Below are 23,966 nucleotides of genomic sequence, written 5' to 3' on the forward strand. Positions count from 1 at the left end.
TCTAGGGTGTCTTTTTTTGTTGTTTGGATTTTCTCCTTGATCTGCGTAAGAGCAGTTCTCGCCCTTATCAGTCACAGGTCTCAGTACCTGGCGTGTCCCAGGTAATCCAGCTTAACTGAAGTTTTCTTATGACAGATAACCGAGTCAGTCTCTCGTAGCAGTGTCAGATTCACAACTTTTTATGCACCCTGTCGCTGCGTGTGCATTCATCTGCCCCAGAAGTCCTGGCGGGTGCCCAGTACGCGTTCTTCTCTACAACGCAGCGCCCTGCGCGACTTTTGCCAGCACCGTTTCTCACCGCCCGTCCCACGGCACAAGCGGAGGCAGAGCAGCACGCTGCAACCCACACCGTTTCCGAACTGCCTTTCCCAGAGTTCCACAGAGCAGCCACAAGCACCTTCTGGGAGAACTCTGGCGCCAGGGCTGCTGGGGCACGTACGCAGCTCCTGTCACGCTGCGGCCTTCACGGCAACTACACATCCCATCTCCCCAGAACTGGAGGTGGAGACTGCAGAAACGAAAGGCGACCGCAAGGGCTGACGGGCAGCATGGTTTCTGAGTACGTAGAAGGCGCAGGTAACTACACTTCCCAGAAATACCGAGAAGGTGGGGCTGGCGCAATGCACGACGGACGTTGTAGTTCCCGCAGACCTCCTGGGCCATGCTGTGGGACGAAGCCACAGGCAGCTAAAAACTACTAAAATGGCGGCAGGGGAGGGCGGAAGAAGGGGGTACGGAAACGCCGGGAGGCCATACTAAGCTGCGCGTCGGGGCGGTGGAGTACACGCGGAATCGGCGGAGCGAGTGCTGAGTCGGTGCCGCCGCCGCCGCCGGCTTCCCTCTTACCCCGGACGCTGGGAGACGCTTCAGGGCCGCAGAGGCTTGTGGGGCAGCCACAAAATGGAGGCGAACGGGAGCGGCAGCGGGAGCAGCAGCGACTCGGCTCCTGACTGCTGGGATCAGGCAGACATCGAGCCGGGCAGCGGCGTCAGCCCAGGTTCCGCCCCGCCGGCTGCGGAGGCCGAGGCCCAGCAGGAGCTGCTCGGGGCGGCCTTCAGCCGGCAGCTGAACGTCAACGCTAAGCCCTTCGTGCCCAACGTCCACGCCGCCGAGTTCGTGCCGTCCTTCCTGAGAGGGGCGCCGGCGCCCGGCCTGCCACCACCCTCGCCCCCGCCCGGCCTGCCGCCGCCCCACGGTGAGCGGGACAGGGTGGGCGTCGAGAGCGGAGCGATGTTGGGGGCCACGTTGGAAGAGCGTGGGGCGACGGCTGCCGTGCCCGGTGCGGGGGAAGGAGGGGAGGGACCGGAGTGTGGCTCGGGGCCTCCGGAGTGCGAGGGAGCCGGGCTGCGCGAGGCTGGGCTGGCCTGGGAGGCGGCTTGCAAGCCCGGCGGGGGTCAGAAGGCAGCGCTGGGCCTGGGGTGCCCTAAGGATGGGAAAGTCTTATCCGTGAGAGAGCCTGGAGCCGAAGAGGGGCTTGGCGAGGGACGTCACGCGGCTGGGTCTGGTCGGAGGGGCGACAGTGCCCTGTAAAGGGGCTGGTGGCGGCCTCTCGCCCGTCCCCAGAGTCTGTGTGGCCTGGAGGAGGGCTCCGCAGGGCGCGGCGGTACAGTAGAGGAGACCTTGCGGGAGGCCGAGCCCTGGCGCAGGTGCTGTGCTCTGTACGCGGGTCCCTGGGGCTTGTCATGCCTGCCTTCACTTGTGAGCTCGTTCTCAACATCTGGAAAAGTGATTGATGATTTTGGTGGTAATATATGTAGTGTCCCTGGGAGAATGGCACTGCTTATGCCACCAGTGTTCCAGGCATATTTTAAATGTCTTTCTGAAGATTACATCAAGTAGTTTACTGAGATGTGAAGCTGATAAATGACTAGGAAGGAATGAAGGTTTGTCCAGCTGGCCTCTGCCAGTAGAAGGACTTGTAATTTGCCCAGCTTTTAATTTTGAAGGAATACACAGTTAGCATTAATACTAGGTTTATTTTGCATATGAGAAACTTAAGGAGAGCTTCTTTTCAGTTTCCAGCTCCAAGCTGAAGGTCCTTCCAGAATCAGGCATGCTGGTTGGCCTTGTGGCAATATTTCAGTGTCACACTTGCAGCTAAGGAGTTTGTGACCTGGTTGAATATGTCAGTTTAACTTTTTCTAGAATATTTCCGTATCCTACCTGATGCTGTGTGAAATAAGCTCATATTTCAGATATTGATTGCAGTAGTTTAATCTTGCTGAAACTACTACTTGTTGCACTATATTTGTTATGATTTTGTGTTAATCATGGCCTGTCATTTATTGCATGCTGATTTAGTACGTGAGTTAGTCTGGCTCTTACTGGGATCTACACTCAGCTGATATTTCTAGCTGAAATCTGCATCTTTCACGTATGATCCTTTAAAATTTATGTTAACCTCTTTTCTCTTTAGAGAAGAGATTAGACTTTTTTTTGCAGCTGTTAAGCATTACTGATGTTTATTGGGAAATGTGAATTATGTTCTATGTGGGTAGACAATATGCAAGTGCATTAAAATATGCTTTGAAGAAGCCACGGACAGTCTTTTGGATCCTGTTGAGAATAAATGTGTGTGTTAAGTTTCACTGGTGTGTAAGGTTCACTGTAAAGGTAGAACAGGAAGTTTGAGGCTGTTCTAAATGCATGATGCAGCTTTAAGTAATGTTCTAGTGTGTTTTTTAGCCAGTCTTGCACCTAAGACGTTTTAACTTTGTAATCAGTGCTTTGACTGGAAACATTTTTTGGAGTTTTGAATGTCAGGATATCTTTTTTTCCTTCAGCCACTCCGTAAAGCTTTTTTTTTTTCTCTAAGACTTCCAGCATTTTCATAGGATTTGATCTACTTTTCCTCACCTATTCATTGTATTTATTTCTTCATACATTTTCTCCACTCTTTTGCTACTTAAAAGGCTTATGGCAAGTTTCTGTCTTTCCAGAGACTAAGGATGACTTTACTGAAAGCTTGTTGGTCATCTGGAGTGATCAAGATAGATTTGCTTTTCATCTTATTGAAGAATACGTTTCCTATATAGTGTTGTAATCTACCTGATTTGAATTCAACTTGCTTCTGTATCTTCTTTGAGGTTTAGAATGATTATTTTCTATAATTAGACTTAAGTGCCCCGGAAGCTAAGGAGACAAAAATCTGCTGTTCTTCCATACTCATTAATAAGAGTTTTTCCGGTTTTCTTAACTGGAATACTGTATTTGCTATGTATATTTTTCAGGTTTGATGTACTCAGTTAAAGTAGTTGATAGTCTTGCCTGGACAGGTGTTTGTACAAAGTGACAATTACTTTCCTGGCTATAACTAGGTGGAGCTGGCTCTGGGAGTAAGTCAGAACAACATATGATTAGACAGTGTTGCTGAATCAGACACTTTTCAGCAGTCCTGTTTGGTTTTGCTTCTGTAGGCAATTGGATATTCCATGACATACATTCTGTGTTACCTTCTGGGGAAATAAATATTTATTACTTGCACTGAGGACTGTAGAAATACTTCTTTTAATTAAGACAAACCTGTATCTGAACTCTTAAGAATCTAAAAAACTGTCAGCTTAGGTGGCCTGAACCTAATCTTTAGTAACATTTTTCTCCTTAGAACTTTCTCTTGCTGAGATTTTTGAGTTGTGATTCTTTTGTGGTTCAAAGGATGTTGTATGTCAAGATAAATGTGCAGTAATAGCATTGGATATGGAAAAATTCCACAGAATGATCTCACTTATCTGGTTGTCATATGTCAAAGTGTTTCCTCTTACACACTGTAACTTCATATTTTTAGTAATTATCTGAAAATACTTACGTTTAGAGTGTTGAAATAATGTTCAGAGAAACCATTCAGGAAATGTCTTGGGTGTGCTTTCTTTTGGTAGTGAATTGTGTGGTAAGGAGAAAATCTGACCAGTTCTTACTGCTAATGTAGCTTCTGCTTGCAGATGGTTTCAGAATCAGTTTAGAAGTAAATTATTGTTTGATTATAAGAAAAAGTATATTATTCCTTACATTCAGAAATTTAAGCATCTTTAAAGAATATGTTCCAAATATTGTATTTGTGAAAACCTGCTTTTAACAAATTGTGTTAAAACTCATTTAGTTAAAATCATCTTGGGGTTCCACCAGAATTGTGAAATAAAGGCTTCCAGATTTTTTTGGCATCAAAGTACAGAGTGCCTTCCAGTGAGTCATATCAGGAACATCTTGGGCAAAATATGCTTCTAGGAAAGCTTATGTTAGGATAGCTTTTGCTGGACGTGCAAACTCAACTAAATTAAGCCAAGGTGTGATAGTTAACAAAATGACAGATTATGCTAGTGCCTCTAAACATTCCTTATCACAGTTGCACCTTGCAGCTTCGCTGTTCTGTGGCTTATTTTTAGTGTAATTTATTAACGTTGTGATTCAATGCAAGATTTGTTTTGTTTCTGTATTAAGGCACAGGGGAACAGTTTGAACACTTTCTTTTTTTTCCTCACTCAAATTATTAACACTTTCATTTTCTCCTACCTGAAATCCAAACAAAATTTATCCAAATGAAAAATCTCTGGAAATAACAGCATCAGCATTCAGTACTGTGGTTACATTTTTACCATAGCGCTTGAATGTAAATGGGATTTTTCGTAAAGTCAATTGTAGAGCCCATGCAAGGAAGCTATTTACTGCGTTAGTTTTTATGTCATTTTTCTTTTCTTTGCTAATGACTTTGCTTGAACCAGAAGGCTGAATTAGAGGATCTCCCAGGGTCCCTTCCAACCTAAGTTGTTCAACACTTTTAAGTATGCTGTGCTTATAGTAAGGAAAAAGTGTCAGTAATAAAACAGTAAGGGAATCAAAAAGGTATTTAATGTAGTAGCTGGTGTAGGGGAAGATAACATTGAGCCTTTTGGTAGCATTATGTTCAAGCAGATGGGTGTCCTCAGCCTGTGTATATGTGGTAGCATTTATCTTTTTGGTTTTCTCTGCTTCCATTTTTCTTTACTTTGTAGCTAGACTCATACTTTTTCTTTCTTATTTTTTATTTTTTTCTTAGTTAATATGCATATGTATTATACATATGCATATTATTTTCTTTTTTTTATACCAGAAACAAAGGACTTGCAGTATCTTCTGTTTCTGTTATATGAATTAAATTTTCTGCTATCATGTGAATACCAATACATGGTATAAATTCTATTATTAAAAAAAAAAAAAGTATTGTTACATCACCACTTGACTATTTAGAGCAGTGGTATTCTTTATCAGCTTCTCTTGATGGCTGACCTGCATAGCCTCTTCCACAGTGGCCAGCACAGAGAAAGGCTGTATGCCTTGGCACTTGTGAGATTACCAGGTACAGTGTACATATGCAGTGCAGTCAGGGTGCCACGCTGGTGTTGTTCTCAGGCAGGTAGCCAGCACTGCATTGTTCCCGTCAGAATAACTCATCAGGTTTGTGGCCTTTGCATGACTCCAGTAAAAGGCAAGCTGCTAGGAGCCAGTCTGTGGATTAGATGAACTGTTGTGGAGGCTTCATGTGGTCTGCTGACCATGCCTGTGGCACCCTGAGCTAGCTTACTGATTTAACATTGAAAAGCATCATGTTATCATAAAACTTGGCTGTTTTATCAAAGTGCACACAGAAATAATTTGGAATAGTGTTTGCATTCTAGTAGAAGTTCAGTTTTTACTAGATCTTGTGGTTTTACTCCAGCTTTGATGCAACATATATAAGCAAGAGATGCAGGTAGTTATCTGAAGCTAAGACAGAAAGGTGATTTTTGTTATGAAGGAGTAAAACTGACAATGTATGATGTTACAAAGAAGCTTGTATGAAAGTGAAGGTGATGTAACTTCAGTACAAAAGTTAGCTTAGGAAGGTGACTCAGTACTGAAATGTTCAACTTGTATGCATCAATCTTAAGACCTGAGTTCAATTTGCTAAAAATCCATGGGATAGGAATGTTAAGTAGTTTAAGAGCTTGATTTTTTCTGACTATCTGTCTGAGAAATCAGTATGTCAGATCAGCACATATATTTGCCTGTAAGGAGACTTTTTTTCACTGTATTTCTTGAAAGTCACTATCGCCCTTCTTTGACTCAGTTGTGAAGAAGCATGTTAGTTTTGTGTTAGATAATCATAAGGTGTACATCCTCACTGTGGAAGGAAAAGAAGAGGGCCTTTCACTAAGCTAGTACATAATAAAATCCTATGAATACAAAGCAAGTGGTATTTTTAAATGAATGTTACTAAATCTTGTTAAAACTATTAAAACTGCTCTGATATTGCTTGTTTTAAATGCTAGACAAAACTCTTCTGTCTCATGCTCAAACTGGGTTTTACTGTATGAAGGCAAGTCAGAGAAAATAAGAAATAGTTTTGGGTGTAAATAAGCTTAGAAAACAACTGCATGAGTTACTTACAGTAAACTCCTGAAAAATCTTTTTTCATTATGTCTTAAGTATTTCATATTAAATATTTTCACTTAGCTTTAAAACTTGAGCTTTGAATATCTTTTGGGTTTTTTTAATAACCTGAAAATTTCTTTCATTCTGATTCTTCTATTTTGTAGGTTTGATTTGGACCTTTAACTTTTACTGTGATGTAATATCCTTTCCTTTTTTTTTAATTGGGGAACAGACATCTGTAATGTGGTTCATGAAAGTTATTCTGATGATATGACTGTTTTGTAAATACATACTGAACTCAGGTATTCAAATCACAAGTACAAAAGGTGATGGGATTTATAAGACAGGTGCATTTCTTCTCTCTTGCCTTCCAGGAGTTCCTGGGAAGGATCTTACTGCCTACATTGGAGCAACAACAAAATTGGTATTTAGTCTCAGGCTTGTAGATAAGGCTTCTTTCAAATTGAATTTGTTTTGTTTTTTTCCCCTATGTTCTATTGTAGTAGCAATTAACTGTACTGGAGGTACCAGCCTGGATTCTTAACTCTCCGGCAACAGAGAACTTTGAGAGCTAAGTTCTGATATGCATAAATGCAAATTACAGCTTCTCTTCAATCCATGATAGCAGATTCTATGAAGGTGTTAGCACTGTGGCTTGGGTAACTGCTTCTGAGGAGTTACCAGTTACCACTGAACAGTATCTGCTGATGTGCATATAGTTATTTGCTTATTCTGTGCTTCGGTAAATGCTCCAGTTCAGATAAAGATGGATCTGTCATTACTGCTTAGCACATAAATTTACCTATAAGACTGTTGGAACTGCAGTTAGAATCATAGGATTGTCTCTGTTGGAAAAGATCTTTAACATAAGCCCCTTCATCAACTGGACCTACCACATCCCATCTCTAAACCATGTCCTTTAGTGTCACATATTCTTCCAGATCAATTAATTAATCTTTGTGTTCTGGCTAATAGGAAGCAGAAATTCTCAATGATGTTAACTTCCTGGCTTAGATAGAGTACCCATAGCTAGTGGGTCTGGGCTAGTACAGGTTTTTTGGTCAGACCAGCTTTTTATTTGCCTTATCAGTTACATGTGCAGTAGGGCTGATGCAAAGATAAAGAGTGCAGTGTGGCAACTCAGTTGTTTAAGAAGTAGTAGATCTGCATCCTTCTTTAGAGGGTGATTTGTCTTAAAGCATACTTCAGGGCATTTGGTCATTTCCATAGGGAGTAAGTGACAAATCTGGCACTTTTAACTCAGATTTTTCTTTTTTAAACTTGTTTGTTTTGTATCAGTGCCTAGAATAACCTGCCTTCCCCTGAAATTGTTTAGCAGAAGAAAGAAAATACTGAAGTGTGTTTCTTTTCATCACTTAATGCCTGATCTTTTTGAAATTGATTAGTCCTATTTTACTTGGTTTCTTTACAGTGTACTCTTTGAGAGCAGTCTGTTCCTTTCTTACTTTGAAGGAGCAGTGTATGTTTTATGCAAGTCTGAGTCCTCTTGTAAAACGTCTGCTGCTTTGTGTATCAGACCAACCAGAGTTTAATCGGTGGCTATGGCAATAAAGAACGGGTTTTGTCCCTAGATTGTGTGTGGTGTTAGTACTGTATGGGATCTGTACACAAACAACTTTTTTTTAGCTTGCTTTGATTATTAAATATAACAGATGGACATGCTTTCAGGAGTGCTAGTCCTCAAGAGTAAACACAGCTTCCATCCTTTTTTAGGTTAACTATTTCTTATTTTCTCTCTGTTACTTAAGAACAAATGTTCCTCCTCTAGTCTGAATGCCTGATGGATTACAAAACAGAAAGTAAGAACTGAAGTTTTTATGAATGCTTCTGACTGATGCTATACTCCAAAAGAATGAAACTAACTACTTGTAGAACTTTTCTTTGAGAACAAGTGTGCAAGTACTGTCATGTAACAAGTTTTCTACTGTGGAGAAACTTAGGAAGTAAGATCAGGAGCTTGCTGAAATGACCTAGTAATGAAAGTAGTTCTGCATGTGTGAAATTGGCCAATGATCTTTTAAAGTGTTGCAAAACATAGGCCTTCCATTCGTACTTAAATTCTGTGCCACCTGCTTACCATGCTCAAGTGGGACAATTTGGATCTTTATCAGTTCTCAAATGGGAATAATTCTTGTAAGGAATCTCAAGATAGTTTACACTTCTGCTTTTACTTACTGTGCAAAGTCATTCCTTTAAAGCTTTGATCCTGTGGCACTGGGACTCTGGCATGCAAATCATATATGATATGACCCAGGAGTGTAGGTAAACTTGCTCTTAACGGTTTCTTCTGTGTTGCTGTGCCCTTTCTGCTGCTGATGATCACTGAGTCTTATGCTCTGACCCACATTCACCCTCCCTGTAAGCTTTGTCATCTGGATCTCTTCCAGCTTTTTCAGCATTTCTCCAGTTTATAGAAGTCTGCAGCAAATGCACAAGCAGTGCTAAAGCAAAGAGGCTTAGAATCAGGTCCTTTTCTGCATGTTTTTTTTCTTTTAAGGGGATTTTTTTTCTTTTTAGGTCCCATTATGCATATAGATGAGTAATGCCATGAGAGCTGTACTTTTATAGGGGAACTGAAAGAAAGCTGATGGGTACAGGTAAATAGTGGGTATGAATTTGGTATTTGGCATATGGCTGAAGTAAAAAATAGATAATTTTTTTCCTTCAGAGAATTTTGAATTTGTACCAGAAGAAAATTAAATAATTAAGGATTTAGAGATAGTTATACAATACTTCATGATGGTGTGGAATGATGTCTCAAAACATCAGGTGGTAACATTGTTAGCAGGAGGATATTGCTCTTAGTAGGTTTAGTAGTTAGCTGTACCTCAGCATATGGTTTAGTGACATGGTTGAGTGCATGAAAAGGTTGAATGGTCTATCCAGAAAACATACCTATGGCTTTGATACATACAACTGCTGAGAAGTCCCTCCAGGTAATGTGATATATTGGAGTGTTTAAGAAGACTGGCAAACTTAGCAGGCATATGAATGTATAATCTAATGACTCTACAGAAGATGTTAATAATTTATTCTCCTTAGGTTGTTTCAGTCTTGTACTCAGTGCTTCTGTGAGATTTAGGCAAGACAGTATTGTAGGTATGTCTATAAGGTGAAGCTGACAGAACCTTTCTCTACGCTGTGGCACTGCTAACGTGTCATTTTGGTGGTTACAGTCAAACTGGTTTTCATGTTTCTAAACATCAGTTAGGTACAAACAGTTAAAACAGCAAGTGTGCTGAAAAAAGATGGATGGGGTGTAATACTGTGAATACAGAAATTGCTTCCTTTAAAATAAAATTTGAATTCAGTATATCTTTGAGGGATCAGGAATTATTTCCTGAACTGGTGTATTTTTACTACTTAGAAGGAGCAGTCTTTGGAAGTATGTGTGACTGGAGACTATGTTTAGTGCTGCTGTGTAGCATGGGGGAAGTGGTCTTTAAATATACTTCTTGAAAAAATGGTCTTTTATATGTAAGTGTGGAAATTGGTTACAACAGTGTACTTTAATAAGCTTTTTTTTCTATGCAGGTTTACCTGTAGAGACTTCTCCAGCAGAGCATACAGCCTCTTATGAAGGTAATCTTCATGTTTTGACAACACATAGTGTAGCTCCATTAAATGCAACTTAACGTAAGGAATCAAATTTTTGAGAAGATGTATAATCTTTTCCTAAAAATTCAATTCTTTGTCATCATCTCACTGTTATCAGTGATGATTTACTGTGTTGGAGCAGGTTGTATAACACATGTAATGACCAACTGATTTGTTAAAGGCCATAAAGGTTGCATGAAGCAGAATTTTTAAAACTGAATAGGAATCTGTTATATAGTATAGGGAAGTGCCCAAGCATCTGAACTACACATTTATTAGTTTACTTTATTATTCTAAGTTCTTGATATTGTTGAGATAACTATATATACTTAATGATTCCTTTTTTCCCCCAGGTTCAAATGCTTCTGTTCACATGGAAATTTCGGAACCTGTTGGTAAGATGAAACATGTTCCATTTCACTGTAATAGGCTTACAAAAATCCACAGTTGTTTTTTTGCTGATATGTTGAAGAGGGTGTTATTGAGCCTTTGTGTCGTGGTCCTTACTCATTTTCGTCAAGTCTTTATGCTCAGAATAGCAGAGAGATAACTGACCACTGGAATGCATTGACAGATGCAGTTGGATTACACTGAAAAAGCAGCAACATTTTTTTTCAGAAGTCATTTTGTGTTACAAAATAGCAATACTAACATGGAATGGCAATTAATGAAAAATATTAGTAACATGAATAATCAGAACGTGAATCTTTCTCCTTTTATTTGTATGGCATTTGCGAAAGCTTGAAGCACTAGAAAGAAAAAAGGAGGGATAAACGTATCTATCTATGGATTCAGACCAGCTTGAATATCCATGTTGATTTCATGATAACTTTTTCTCCCATAACATTTTTGCTTTGTTAAAACTGAAATCTCTTAATCCCCGTGGAACAGTTCTCTGATGTCAGCATACAAGATAGTTATTACTAGGAGCTTTTGAACAATTTCAGAAACAAGCATCTGCCTTTTCAACATAAAGACATTAACAGACTCAATAATCGGTATCTTTTGATTGCATCTTGAGGATAGGGGCTGTAGTTATTCCTTTTAGTTTCTTGAGTGTATCTATTTGGTTAATTTTTAGTGGAAAACGGAGAGACAGAAATGTCCCCAGAAGAGTCATGGGAACACAAAGAAGAAACAAGTGAAGCAGAACTAGGAAGTGGTCCAGTAGCGGATGCAGGACCTTCAGAAGAAGGCACTCAGGAAATGATGGAAGAGGAGGAGGAAATACCAAAACCGAAATCTGTGGTAGCACCACCAGGTGCTCCTAAAAAAGAGCATGTAAATGTAGTATTCATTGGGCATGTCGGTAAGTTGTAAGAATAGGAAGTAATGAGGTCTTTGTATTGTGTATTACCTGGAAAGATTAGAAATGAATCCTGCTTTTTCTTGGGATGCATGTATTCATTTTTCCTTGAGGTTGACAGGAACATTCATCCCAATGAAGAAGTTTTAGAAAATAGTAACTTAAAGCAAGCCTTTCAGGGGCAAAATGACAAGGATGGACTGTGTTCTCTTGGGCACAGTAGCATCTGTGTTAACAATATTTCAAGTACTTCCTCTTCTGAGTGCTGAAGTTATGAATCCATGATAGTGATCTAAAGGACAGAATCAGAAAACACTGCTTATTTTCTTTTCCTTATAAATATTTTCAGTAGGTTCTTACAGTTAATAATTGTTAATAGTTTCTATATTATTGTTCAGAAGATTAAAAATTTCTAACTATAAACAATAGATTAACTTATGCAACAGGTTTTAGGCTTGTATTAACTTGCCAATTAAATAGTTTGAAGAAGCTCCAGAAAAATCTGGAAGTACACAAGGCCTGTTGAATCATGGGTTATATATTTGTACATGTAGAATCTCTTACCACTTTAAAAGTGGTGAGTGTTGTAATTTAGTCCTTGGGTAAATTAAGAACAGTTGCACAAAATAGAGGTCGTGGTCAGAGGTACATCACTATATTAAAGAGAGTCTCTAGAAGTTAGTAAAATGGAGAAAGATACCAAGGAAAGTGGTTTTGCAAGAGCTTCATGCACAAGTTTAACCCACACTTTCATTGGATCCCAACTTGTTAGGTTTATTTTGGTTACAGATGATGTTATGTTGATGTGTATTAAAGCTTTTTTTTTTTTTAATTTAATGAGAATGAGTTGGCAGTTAACACATGGGAAAAAAGGGAAACTGAAATCAGCTGGATTAGATCTAGGAATTGTCTCTGCAAGCAAATTAGATGACTGTTCATAAATCCTTTTATTTTTTCCTAATATTTTATTTTAAATTGTGAGTGACTTAACATTTTTGTGTTTGTTTCTTTTGTTTAAGATGCTGGCAAGTCTACTATTGGAGGACAAATAATGTAAGAAAACGCAAATGAAATTTTTAGATTTACTGTTCTGTTTTGTGAATTAAAATGCATTAAGCTACATAAGTAATTCTTTTTGAATTTAATCATCAGACTGATATTTTTATGATAAAATGTCATGCCGTTTATCATCTTTGAAGGTTTTTTAATTTCAGCAGCTCTAATCTTATATTGTAGTTGTTTCAATGAACTGAAACTAATGCTTTATTAAATGGGGAAAAAGACCTTCAGTTGATTTTTTTTTTTGTAGTACATGACTGTTTTTCATTATGCTTTTTAAATTATTTGTGCTTGTTAAACTTTGTTCCTTTCGTGAGAATTGAAGAAAAAAAAGTGCTTATTCCCTGGTGTTAATATTGGCAGGCTTAATTTTATTTAATTTGATTTAAATCAGATTTAACTGGATTTAAAATGTTAAATTAAAATGGTAATTTAAAAAGTCTTCTATAGAAATAGTACCTAGAAAATGCAGAACTCTTAGAGATAAGTAAATAAGCGGACCTTGATCTTACGGTTGGTCAAGAACAAGAAGTGGAGCGTGGTATGTGAAGAAATTACTTTGCATCAGCAGGATAACATTTTTCTTAGGATTTTAAAATAACATCCTTCGCAAAAGTGTGAGGTCTTTGTCTTGCCATTTTCATCTTGTTTTGTTTTGACAAAGTTGGAATGTTGAAACTGTCATGTTCTCTTTGTACGAGGTAATTTCTGTTCTTAATGCTCCTACCAAAGCATTAGGTTCCTGAAGAGTTGGTTGGATTTCTTTTTTCTTGTAGGAATTTTACTGCAGTCTTTCATTTTTGCAAAATATCACTTTGCTGTAGGGGGCTGGGAAGGAAGAGGGCCCGTACCAACATCATCATTAACGCTATATTGTTGTTGATTTTTTTGCATGTAAACTAAGCAGATTACTGTTATTAGAAGTTGGAAATATACAAGTGAAAAAACAGAATGTTGTGATGTTTTAAGAATGTACACTGCTCATGATCTGTTTTGGTAACTGAAAGATTTCTGTTAAAATACTAGATTACTTGCTATGCATAGAAAGAATGAGGCAAAAAAAGATTTTCTTTAAGTTTTAGAGATGTTTTTCTCACTTCTCCAGTATGTAAATAACAGGTGTAGCTCCTTTTCAAAACTTGTCACTGCAGTACATTTTACAAGTAGGATTACAGAAGATATTTACCTGCCATAAAGCAGTGATGGTGTACTTCCTAGAATTGTGTGGCCTCCTGTGGAGAAAAAAAATCTACCGCTATTCACATCCAGTTTTGAAGAATTGGAACAATCTGTAGGAACGCTTTATATATATACTTAAATATAGAAAAACTATACTTATTTGGAGCTACATTCCTATTTGTGTAAAATTACTTTATTTTCCCCCCTTCTTAGGTATTTGACAGGAATGGTTGATAAAAGAACACTTGAAAAATATGAAAGAGAAGCAAAAGAAAAAAACAGAGAAACATGGTATGAAACTTACTGAAGATATTAGCATGCTTTTCTTCCTTGCACTGTGATGAAAAAGAGAAATAATGGTTTTGTTTTTTTTATTTTTTTAATCTCTGTCCCTATGAGACTTGCTTTTTGCTGGGATAGGTTTGGATTGGGAGGGGAGGAAAACCGCTTGTTTTCCACTGGTACTACTTTATCTAGGGCTATATTGAACAGTGCAGTTCACATTGAAACAGGTTTTGCTGCTTTTTACCTTTTTTCATTTGTTCTTTTAATCTTAGAACAGTGCCTAGATGTCTGGTAAAAGGAATACAAAGCAGACACTTTTCTCAAGCAGCTTTTGGGATTATTCAATCTATGTGTCTTTCACCTATAAACAGCAGAGAGACATCTAAAAGACAGAGATCAAAGCTGTCAGTGTAGGAGACATGAGAAGAGAGCAAGTGGATAGTTTTGGCATTAACATTTGCTTGTATGAAAACTGAGAGCACATGAGGTCTAAAGTTCTTAAGTTTCCACCAGGCAAGAAGATGCTGTCATGTATAGATTTTGGGATCTTGTTTGTGGTGTGTTTTTCTTCACTTGTTTATTGTACACCCACACAGCACACATGGCAGCCTGTGTTCTCTGTCTAACAGCTCCTGGAAAGTTGATTTTTTTCCTTCTGAAAGCTTTTCATTTTTGGCTGCCATAGGGGAAATAGAGAGTTGGAACACTTAGCAAGAGAGCAGCAATGAAACACACCAGGAGTGAGCATTGATCTGAACTAACTGTATATGTGAGAGGTAGGGGGTAGAAGAGGTGACGTGTTATTCTTATCAGATGAGCATAATTTCCTCTGTTGGAAGTTGGCTAATGAATTTTGGAACATTCCTAAAAAATGATAGACAACTTAGACACAGATTTTTCCCAGTTTTTGAGAGAGTAGCAAGAAGTGCCTCCTTGAACACTATTTTTATTCTTTAAAACACATCCTGATAGTCAACAGAAAATATTGTATATCTGTTGTTATCAAAGATCTTATTTTTTATGTAGAGAGTCTTGAAATTTGAACAATTTTACTTTGATTTAAAAATAAATATACTTTAATGCAGTTCAAATTTCAGAGACATGATTTCCTTTCTTAAAAACAAAAGTGCAAAAGAAGCTTCTTCATCCAGCTACCTTGCATTTGTTGCCTGTTTGACTTCTGTAAGCTGAGGAAAAACTTCACCTGTAGCTTGGCTGAAATCTTCCAGAAACACAGGCCGTGGCTTACAACAGTATGATTACAATGCATAATACACGCCTAAAGCTGTCTAGCTCACTATCTAGACTACAGTGAGTAACAAGCATCATCTACCTGAGGAAGAGAGTGATTGTATAACTGTAATTCCCAATATTTTAGTGCATCCTCTGACTTCAGAGTTTTTTGAGCTGGATATGATGTCTTTGAGTTATAGACCCTGATGTTCCTTCCCTTGATGACTGCTCGACTGAGTTAGCACTGTCTCTTCAGAAATTATCCACACAGTAAAAAAAAAGTCAAACTACAGATCTTTGTAAGCTGCAGTTAACGCTCAGAAATGTGGTGTTTATAAGCCAGTTCAGTTATTACTGCTTATTGAGTATTACTTTGATTCTCTCTTTTCTTCTCAATTTTCACCAAACCTGAAATAAATAAATTGCTTTTTGAAAGTTTATTCTTCAGTTCATTTGTCTGACCTTAAATCCAACATTTATTTCAGCCAACTTGTGTTGAAGTTTGAGGAAAAAAAAACCCTGCAAATCAGAACAGTTAATTATGTTCAAAAAGGGGAATTGTGTTGCGATTGATCCAGAAGTGTTTTTCAAACCTAAGCAACGTTCAGTGCTGTAGTTTTTGAAGTTAGATCATATCTGGAGAACTTAAATTGAAAACTGTTGTTCAGAATTGCACAGGTTTATGTGCAAGACAGCCAGCACTGGGCAGTAAAACTCAACATTCAACAAAACTTACTGGTGTTGAAAATGCTTTAGTTTGGTAGTGTTTATATGATTAAAAATTGCTAAGGAGAAAAAAAAGAAATTTTATGATAACCAAATGATGATACTTAAATTTAGTAAAAAAATGAGTATAAAATCTGTTTATTTTTTAGGTACCTCTCATGGGCCTTAGATACAAACCAAGAAGAACGCGACAAAGGTAAAACAGTAGAAGTAGGTCGTGCCTATTTTGAAACTGAGAAGAAACACTTCACTATTCTAGATGCTCCTGGGCATAAGAGCTTTGTTCCAAATATGATTGGCGGGGCTTCTCAAGCTGATCTTGCAGTACTGGTAAGGGCAAATTAGATTCTTCTATTTTGGATGTATTGTGGAATTAAGCTTTTGATGGACTTTGTTTACTCATTTGGTTGGCTAAAGTAGGCAAAACTTAAAAATCTTAAGTATCTTTCGGAGTAAGTGAAGAGCTTTCTAAAATAGTTCACAATTGCTGTGTGATTTTTTTAAATATATATATATAAATTAGTGCAGAAACTGGTGGATAGTATTAAGGTTATACCAGTATATTTTCCAAGCTTTTATCGATTTTGACTACCCAAAGTTATTTTGGATTAAAGTAATATCAACCATTGTCTGTTCTACTGAGAGAATTGTAGAACTTATTAAAATATGTACTCTTAATTAGGTTATTTCTGCAAGAAAAGGAGAGTTTGAAACTGGATTTGAAAAAGGTGGACAAACAAGAGAACATGCCATGTTAGCAAAAACAGCAGGTGTAAAACATTTAATAGTTCTCATTAATAAAATGGATGATCCAACTGTAAACTGGAGTAATGAAAGGTAAGTTTAATATTAAAGCAAAAATTAAAATTTCATTAAAAGAATTGAAGTAAACTAATTTATAACTTAAGTAATTTTATGTCCTGCTCTTTCTGGAAACTTTGAAACTTTATGCTGAATCTGAAAGGAAGTTATTTACCTTTCTGTGGTTTAATTTGAAAGTGCTTGATTGCTTGGCCATGTGTCTGTTGAGCTTCTAGTCTAGGTTTGGCAAGAACAGCATTATCTTGTTCACCTTCTATTGATCTACCCTGTAGTCTCTGGACTTCCTGTTTTATAAGCTAATCTGAATAAGCAAATAATGTGTTAAGTGATTCATGACTGGAGTCTGAAAAGGAGGGAGAGAGTCTTGCAATGATACAGACTGGGTAAACATAACAAGATAGTTGATACTTAAATTACTGTGGTAATAAGGATTGAGTTCTGTTCTGTCTTAATGCTCAAATGTTGCTAAAGAGCTTTGGTTTTCCTGAGTGTCAAAACTTAGGTCTTTTTAAGGCTTCTCTCTTGTTTCTTTAAGCTGGTTGCTAAAATGCAAAATGTAGTTCTTTCCTAGAGATACTTGTGTAGTGATGGGTTACAGTACTTCCTGCAATAAGAAGAGCTGTCAGAGAACTTGATCAAGTTCTCAAGAGTCATGAAAGCTTTTGAGGAAAGCTAGGAGGTATTATGCAACCTTACAACATTAGCTTGGTGTACTAAATGAATAAGGCATGGCCAGTTATTATGTCTTGGTCATGCCCAAACCCTCCCTGATTTTTTTTATATTAGTGAATTCATCAGAAACCAAAGGGAACAAGTGTAATAGAGAGAAATAGCACGGTCTTGCAAAGTGATACAGAATATGGGAAGTAATGAAGCCATGAGTAGGGTGAAAGCCTGCAGAATGACCTCAGTAGCTGTCTGCTTTGTCTGCCCTGGTATCTTGGCCTGTACCTCTTGCTTAACAGCCTATCTAGGATATATTTTGTTTATCCAGTCCAATAATTGGTCAGTGACAGAAAGCTAATTATGTTTTATGGAACAGAGAAATGAGGGAAGTAACACTAGTTTGTACTGCAAGATTGGGGAGAAAATACAATTAGGCCAGTTAGCTTTATTAGTTTTGCTACTTGCTAAGTATCTGCTGAGAATAAGGCTGACTTTGTTGTTGTTTTTAAGCATGGTATCATGTCACGTTGGGAAAAATTCAAGTTTGTCTTGATCTGCTTATCATTTCAATAGATACGAGGAATGTAAAGAGAAACTGGTTCCCTTTTTGAAGAAAGTTGGCTTTAATCCCAAAAAAGATATTCATTTCATGCCCTGCTCAGGACTGACTGGAGCAAACCTTAAAGAACAGTCTGAATTCTGTCCTTGGTATATGTATGTATCTTAAATTCAATGGCTTGCATATTAGTTACATTTCAATACAGTTGCTACAATGACAGTTGAAAGTGTAGCCTGGCATCCTACAGCTGTAGTCAAGAATTATTGACTGAAGTACTGGAGGAAATGGGATCATGGTAGCAAGAACACAGAGCCTATGTAATTAAGTGAATGTAAAAGCCATAGAAGGTTTAAGTTAACAGATTCTGTAGAAGTGTTAGTATTTATTAAATTTTGGCTTTGTGGAATTAAGTGCCTTACTACCATTCCAGTTTATCAGTGATGCTGCATTGATTGCACTGTTAAGATTGGTAATTGTTTTGACGTGAACATTCTGCTTGAAACTGTATCATAATTAGTAACAGTCCACGTTCCGTACTGGATGTCATATTTTCCAGTATTGTTCATAGCAATTAAAACATATTAACAAAAATCATATTTGGAAGTAGCTGATGGTTTTGAATATTCAAAACATTCTAAGTGGATCTAGCAAGATTGTCAGGGGGACGATGATTAAGTGTAAAATATTTCTAGGACATAACAGCAAGCACTTCCAAGGTGCTAATGTGTTAGCTTGGGTAATGTGAACACTAATAATGGGATGTTATGATGGCTACAGTTCTCTATTAGAGGTCCCAGTGATTAATGATAACAATGAAAATATTTTCCTTTGTGAAACTGCATTTATTCAGTCTGAGTATTTTTTAAATAGATGGGTGCTTGTATAATTAAAACAAATGCCTTCTGCTTTTAGCGGATTACCATTTATTCCATATCTGGATAATTTACCAAACTTCAACCGTTCAGCTGATGGACCAATCAGGCTGCCAATCGTGGATAAATATAAGGTACAAATTAAAATGATAGTATGGAAAAGATAAGTGACTTATTTACAGAAAGCAGTAAATTGACTATTTTGTCTAGAGGGTATTGTTTTGTCTTTGGTACATTTTGGTTTCCAACTGTGAAATAATGATAGAGGAGAAGTAAATCACTGACATTAAGACTCTTAATCCATAAGGTTTCATGAGAACAGTTTCCAAAACATCAAGTATCGTTCTTTAAAACGTCATACAGTTAAGTATTCATACTTTTCTAAGTATGGTAAAGCAGACTCTTGAGGAAAAAGTGTTTTTAATTTTTATGTAATTTATTTTCATGAAGGATATGGGCACTGTGGTCCTTGGAAAGCTGGAATCAGGCTCAATTTGCAAAGGACAACAGCTTGTGATGATGCCAAACAAGGTATGGTAGCATTTAGATATTTAGAAAATGCTTCTACTCTGAAAACAGCTTGATTCTTAACAACACTTACTTATTACTTTAAATGAGAACATTCTCTATTCAGTTGAGAAGAACGAAGCGCTTAAGTAACAACCTGTGTTCCTACGTGTATGTATACGTGTGTGTATCTGCTTGTAATGTTTTTCCCTAGCACTAAGAACTCAACTTGATATCTTCTTTGCAAAGTAAATCACTGCACTACAAACGAACATAGTTTATTTGAACTGTTTTATTTTGCATTTGTTAGACAGCCCACAGCAGACCTACAGATGGGTCTAGTTAAGAGTATGTTGGTTGTGCAGGTAGGCTGCGTTACTTAATGTATAATCGCTATTTAGAATTATTGTGTTGCCCTGAAGAGTATGTAAAAATGAAGAATTTGAAAATATTTTTGGGACATAAAGAAGGCAAGTATAGCGTGGTAGCTAATGTGCTTCTTTCCCTTGGCTTCTTACAAAACCAACCAAAAAAAAAATTGGAAATTTTGCTCTTAACTATTTGTCATCTTGGTTTAACCTGACACTTCTAGTGCTGTACACTGAGGTAGTCTGCTAGTAAATGTCTTAATGCAAAAAATGTACGATACGTTTATATCTAAGTGAAAGCTGGTATTTCTTAATCAAAATATGTCAGCTTCCGTATCATTTCTTTGAAAAGCTGCCTGAAGTTAAAACTAATTCTAGATGCTTGAGATTGTTTTTCAGGTTTTAAGGTCACATAACAAACAACAGCTTTTTATAAAACTGCTGCTTGTTATTTTGGGGTTGAGTAGGAGAAAATAAGAAACTATAAATGCATTCAACCAAACTATTACAGAATTTTTATTCACCAAATATCCAGTGTTTTTAATAACATTTTTTTATTAATTCCTTTGGCAGTTTATGAGGATTTAACCAAGGGTTCTGGAACTTTTTCTGAAAAAAGAAAACACCTATGTATTACTAGCTAACATAAAATGTAAAGATACTCAGAAGAGACATTACAGTGTATAGAAAGATCAAGAAAATATTTTGATTTCTTCTTAGATTGTTCATTCATCTATTTTCTTTACCATCTTCTGCAAAAAAAATCTTGGAGAATTCTGAGATTGAAGGATTTCATGGATCACATTAGTATTCAAACTATTTCATTTGGAATGTAATGACTCTGTACAAACAATGTAGATTGCATTCTCATTAGTTGGTAGTATGCATCTGTGGTCCCTCTCATCTCTTAGAAAATTTTAAACTAATTTCACTTTGAAACATAGTGGGTATTTTTTAATTTTGGAAAATCACATTCTTTCTATTGAGCGTACCTTAATTCATATAATTCTATATGATCTTTTTGAATAAATACTCTGCTTTGAATTCTAGTAACTCATCACTCATATTCTGTTTTCTGAAGCTTAAAGAACTGAATATAATGGATTTAAACAATAATGAATTTATGTATTGAAGTTCTGTTGTATTAAAGTGATTTTGTATGAGACTAGAATATTCATAATAGAAAACTGCATTTTTGCCTAAAGCACAACGTGGAAGTTCTTGGAATCCTTTCTGATGATGTAGAAACTGATTCAGTAGCCCCAGGTGAAAATCTAAAGATCAGACTGAAAGGAATTGAAGAGGAAGAGATCCTGCCAGGATTTATTCTCTGTGATTCCAACAACCTTTGTCATTCTGGACGCACATTTGATGCCCAGGTAGAATAATTTACATTTGATTGCCATTAAGTGGGTAAACAGCATCAAAATATTTTTGTCTGTTTCACCAAACCTAATTTTTAGCAGTTTTAAGTTTCAGTTGAGACTTCTGATTTCTTATCATATCTCTAAACTGACAATATCATAATTCCTATTCTGACATCATCAGTCTTGAGTTTAAAAAATGTCATTTCTTTTGAATGTAACGTCTTAGTTAAGTTTTATACACCTGTAGTCTAGAAAGCAAGATCTTGTCAAAACAATTTTTCAGTTTTACACTTTCATATTAGAAAGAGCTTTGTCATCTCTATATATTTATCTAACAAAGACGTTATGCTTGCATTTTGAATAATGTTTTAATATAGTTCTTTATTTAGTTGTTCTCTCCTTTTCTTCAACTCATAAGAGAGCAGAAATTAACTTTTTTTTTCCTTACAGATAGTTATAATTGAGCACAAATCCATTATCTGCCCGGGTTACAATGCTGTGCTGCACATCCACACCTGTATTGAAGAAGTTGAGATAACAGTAAGTTGTGATATGAATGTAGTCAAAGTACTTGCTGGGGTGAAGAGTTCTGTAGAGCAGCTAATAAATCAGTGTTCCAAAAATGGCTGTTGCTGTTAGCATAGATCTTCTGAAAAGTGTGGTCAGTAATGATTATTTGATGCACTAAGTCTTAAAAGAAATAACAAGGCTATTAATAAATATGTCTTGTTTTACAGGCCTTAATCTGCTTGGTGGACAAAAAAACAGGAGAAAAAAGTAAGACACGGCCCCGCTTTGTGAAACAAGATCAAGTATGCATTGCCCGTTTAAGGACAGCAGGAACTATCTGCCTTGAGACATTCAAAGATTTCCCTCAGATGGGTCGCTTTACCTTAAGAGATGAGGGTAAGAGTGCTGCAAAAATACAGTTATTTGAAATAGATTGTGCATGCTAATGAAGCATTACAGTGCTGACATCTAGCTGAAATTACTGTATCTGTGTAATGGCAGAAAGGAAACTAAAAATTATTGTTGATGGTTGAAGTTCTTGCTAGAATCAAGTAGTATGTTTCACACTAGGGGAATAACATACAGAAAGGTGCACTATGAGACAAAAGGCTGAGTTTGAAAAATTATGAGCACTGTTTTCCTGATCCATTCTGGAATGTCTATACAATGTACAAATAACAGTATCTCTACTGAGAGATAGAAAAGATACAAGTGTTATCTTTAAAAGCAATAAACATATCTGGCAAAAGGATTCAGCTTTGTGTTCTGCTTAACTGAATACAGAGCACACTTTCCACAATCTGTAATCTGTTTTCTAATGTGAAAATAGCAGTTTTGCCATTTGAGATTTTTATTGTGCTTTTAAAATATGCTGGTGCTTTCATCATACAGTACAGCAATTACCTGTATTATTTCTAGTACACTGGACAGCCTGTATTTCTGGGGAAAGCGTTTGTGTTCTTAAGAGACTGTGGATGTTTTTCTACACCGTATATAACTGTGGTGTTTGTCTCCTTGGTTTAGGTAAGACCATTGCAATTGGAAAAGTTCTGAAACTCGTTCCGGAGAAGGACTAAGCATTTTTCTCAATGACCCCGCATAATACTGTGAGGAAAATCAACTCTGCAAAAGCCTACTTCACACCGCCTTCTTATTTTCTGCCCATTGATAAAACTTCTCCCCATATTTTGCAAAGACAAATTTCACAGCAAAGGTCCACATTATGTCAGCTTTCTCATATTGAGAGCTCTGCTATGCCACTGAATTTTCCCCCCAAATTTTTTTTCCCCCAAATTCTGCTTCCTTGGAAAGATTTGGCAATAGCTTTGTAGTCATGTGGACATAATTGCCTATAATTACAAAATTCTAACAGATTTTTAATGTTTAATTTCCCCTGACATATAAAGACTTTTTTTTTCCAGGCAGATAATTCAGAGTGTGCGAGTGTGTGTGCACATGTTACAAAGATGACTACCATGTTAATAAAAACTATTCAATTTGAAATCTTTTTCGGTATTTGAATTGCTTTTGAATAATGTTTTTTATCCAGATGTAGCACAGTTGCATTAGCTTTTTAACTGTCCAGTAACCTAGATATGTGGTTACTTGGATTTTTCTAAACTTCTCAGCATCCCCACGTGCACAGTTTTAAATGAGGCAATTAGGCACTCAACCGAGTTTGTAACTAAAGAATTCGATTTGCCCCTTTCCTTTGCTGAGTGCATCCTTAAAATTAAAAACATTTGTGCTAATGTGGCACCTTCATTAGTTTTACATTTATTGATATTGTCAGCAAACTTAGGTTGACTTAACAGCACTACAGGACAGAGTCAATTTTGTAGACTAGAACTATGTATCATCTTGATAAAAATTCAGCATTTTAAAATTCTTAACTGCAGAAGATTCCAACAGCCAGTTAATCAGTGAAATTTCAAAAATAAGAATTGGTGGCAAAAGTGCCTACTAATACTTAAGAGCTGCATTTTGTGGGAGAATTGGGTCAATTCAAATGTACCAGTTATGTAAGTTACTCAGTTTGTCCTGTCTTTAATTTACAGGGCTGGATAATCCTTGCTGTTTCAAGTTCTGTCTGAGGGAGAAAGACTTTTTAAATCCCCAAGAGTTTGCACATACTGAAATATGGGAGGGTCAGAATCAGGCATAGTCTGTAAATTTTTGCATATCAAAAAGCAATGTGAGCTTATGAAGATGAGTGACTTTTTTTCTTGAGAAATTAAAAGTGAAACTGGTTCAACATAAACCTTACTCTCAGTACAACTTGAAGGAGCTGCAGAATTAAACCCTATTTAGCTGCACTTTTGAAGTGGACTGTCTACAGCTGCCATCCTGATTCTGATGATCAGGATGAAGGCTGATTATTATGGGGTTTTTTTTAATTATCCAGAGTATTAGTAGAAAGTAGTGAAAGGTGCATTCAGAGCTTCTTCAGAATGCCTTGAACACTCAGTTGTATAATTGTGGCGAGCCCACCTCTTCTCCCAAAAC

At 37.1% G+C, this 23,966-nt stretch overlaps 1 protein-coding gene across 1 annotated transcript; it reads left to right on the forward strand.

The window, feature by feature from the left end:
- Window positions 1–759: 759 nt before the first annotated feature.
- On the forward strand, window positions 760–22,968 carry GSPT1 (G1 to S phase transition 1). The gene is made up of 15 exons (XM_065732980.1): window positions 760–1,195; window positions 9,940–9,987; window positions 10,356–10,397; window positions 11,084–11,311; window positions 12,328–12,361; window positions 13,760–13,837; window positions 15,940–16,120; window positions 16,473–16,627; window positions 17,852–17,992; window positions 18,750–18,843; window positions 19,160–19,240; window positions 20,790–20,963; window positions 21,402–21,491; window positions 21,689–21,857; window positions 22,485–22,968. Exons 1-15 carry the CDS (start codon window positions 901–903, stop codon window positions 22,535–22,537), a joined length of 1,863 nt encoding a protein of 620 aa, XP_065589052.1. The 5' UTR covers window positions 760–900; the 3' UTR covers window positions 22,538–22,968.
- The last annotated feature ends 998 nt before the right edge of the window (window positions 22,969–23,966 follow it).

This window comes from Cyrtonyx montezumae, unplaced genomic scaffold, assembly GCF_038088225.1.
Source record: "Cyrtonyx montezumae isolate F1298 unplaced genomic scaffold, pur_monq_1.0 scaffold_16, whole genome shotgun sequence".
Classification (NCBI taxonomy): Eukaryota; Metazoa; Chordata; class Aves; order Galliformes; family Odontophoridae; genus Cyrtonyx; species Cyrtonyx montezumae.

Coding starts and splice junctions, on each gene's coding strand:
- GSPT1 (XM_065732980.1), top strand. CDS start 901: ATGGAGGCGAACGGGAGCGGCAGCGGGAGCAGCAGCGACTCGGCTCCT. Junction 10,398..11,083: donor GGAAATTTCGGAACCTGTTG/GTAAGATGAAAC, acceptor GTTAATTTTTAG/TGGAAAACGGAGAGACAGAA. Junction 18,844..19,159: donor CAATCGTGGATAAATATAAG/GTACAAATTAAA, acceptor ATTTTCATGAAG/GATATGGGCACTGTGGTCCT.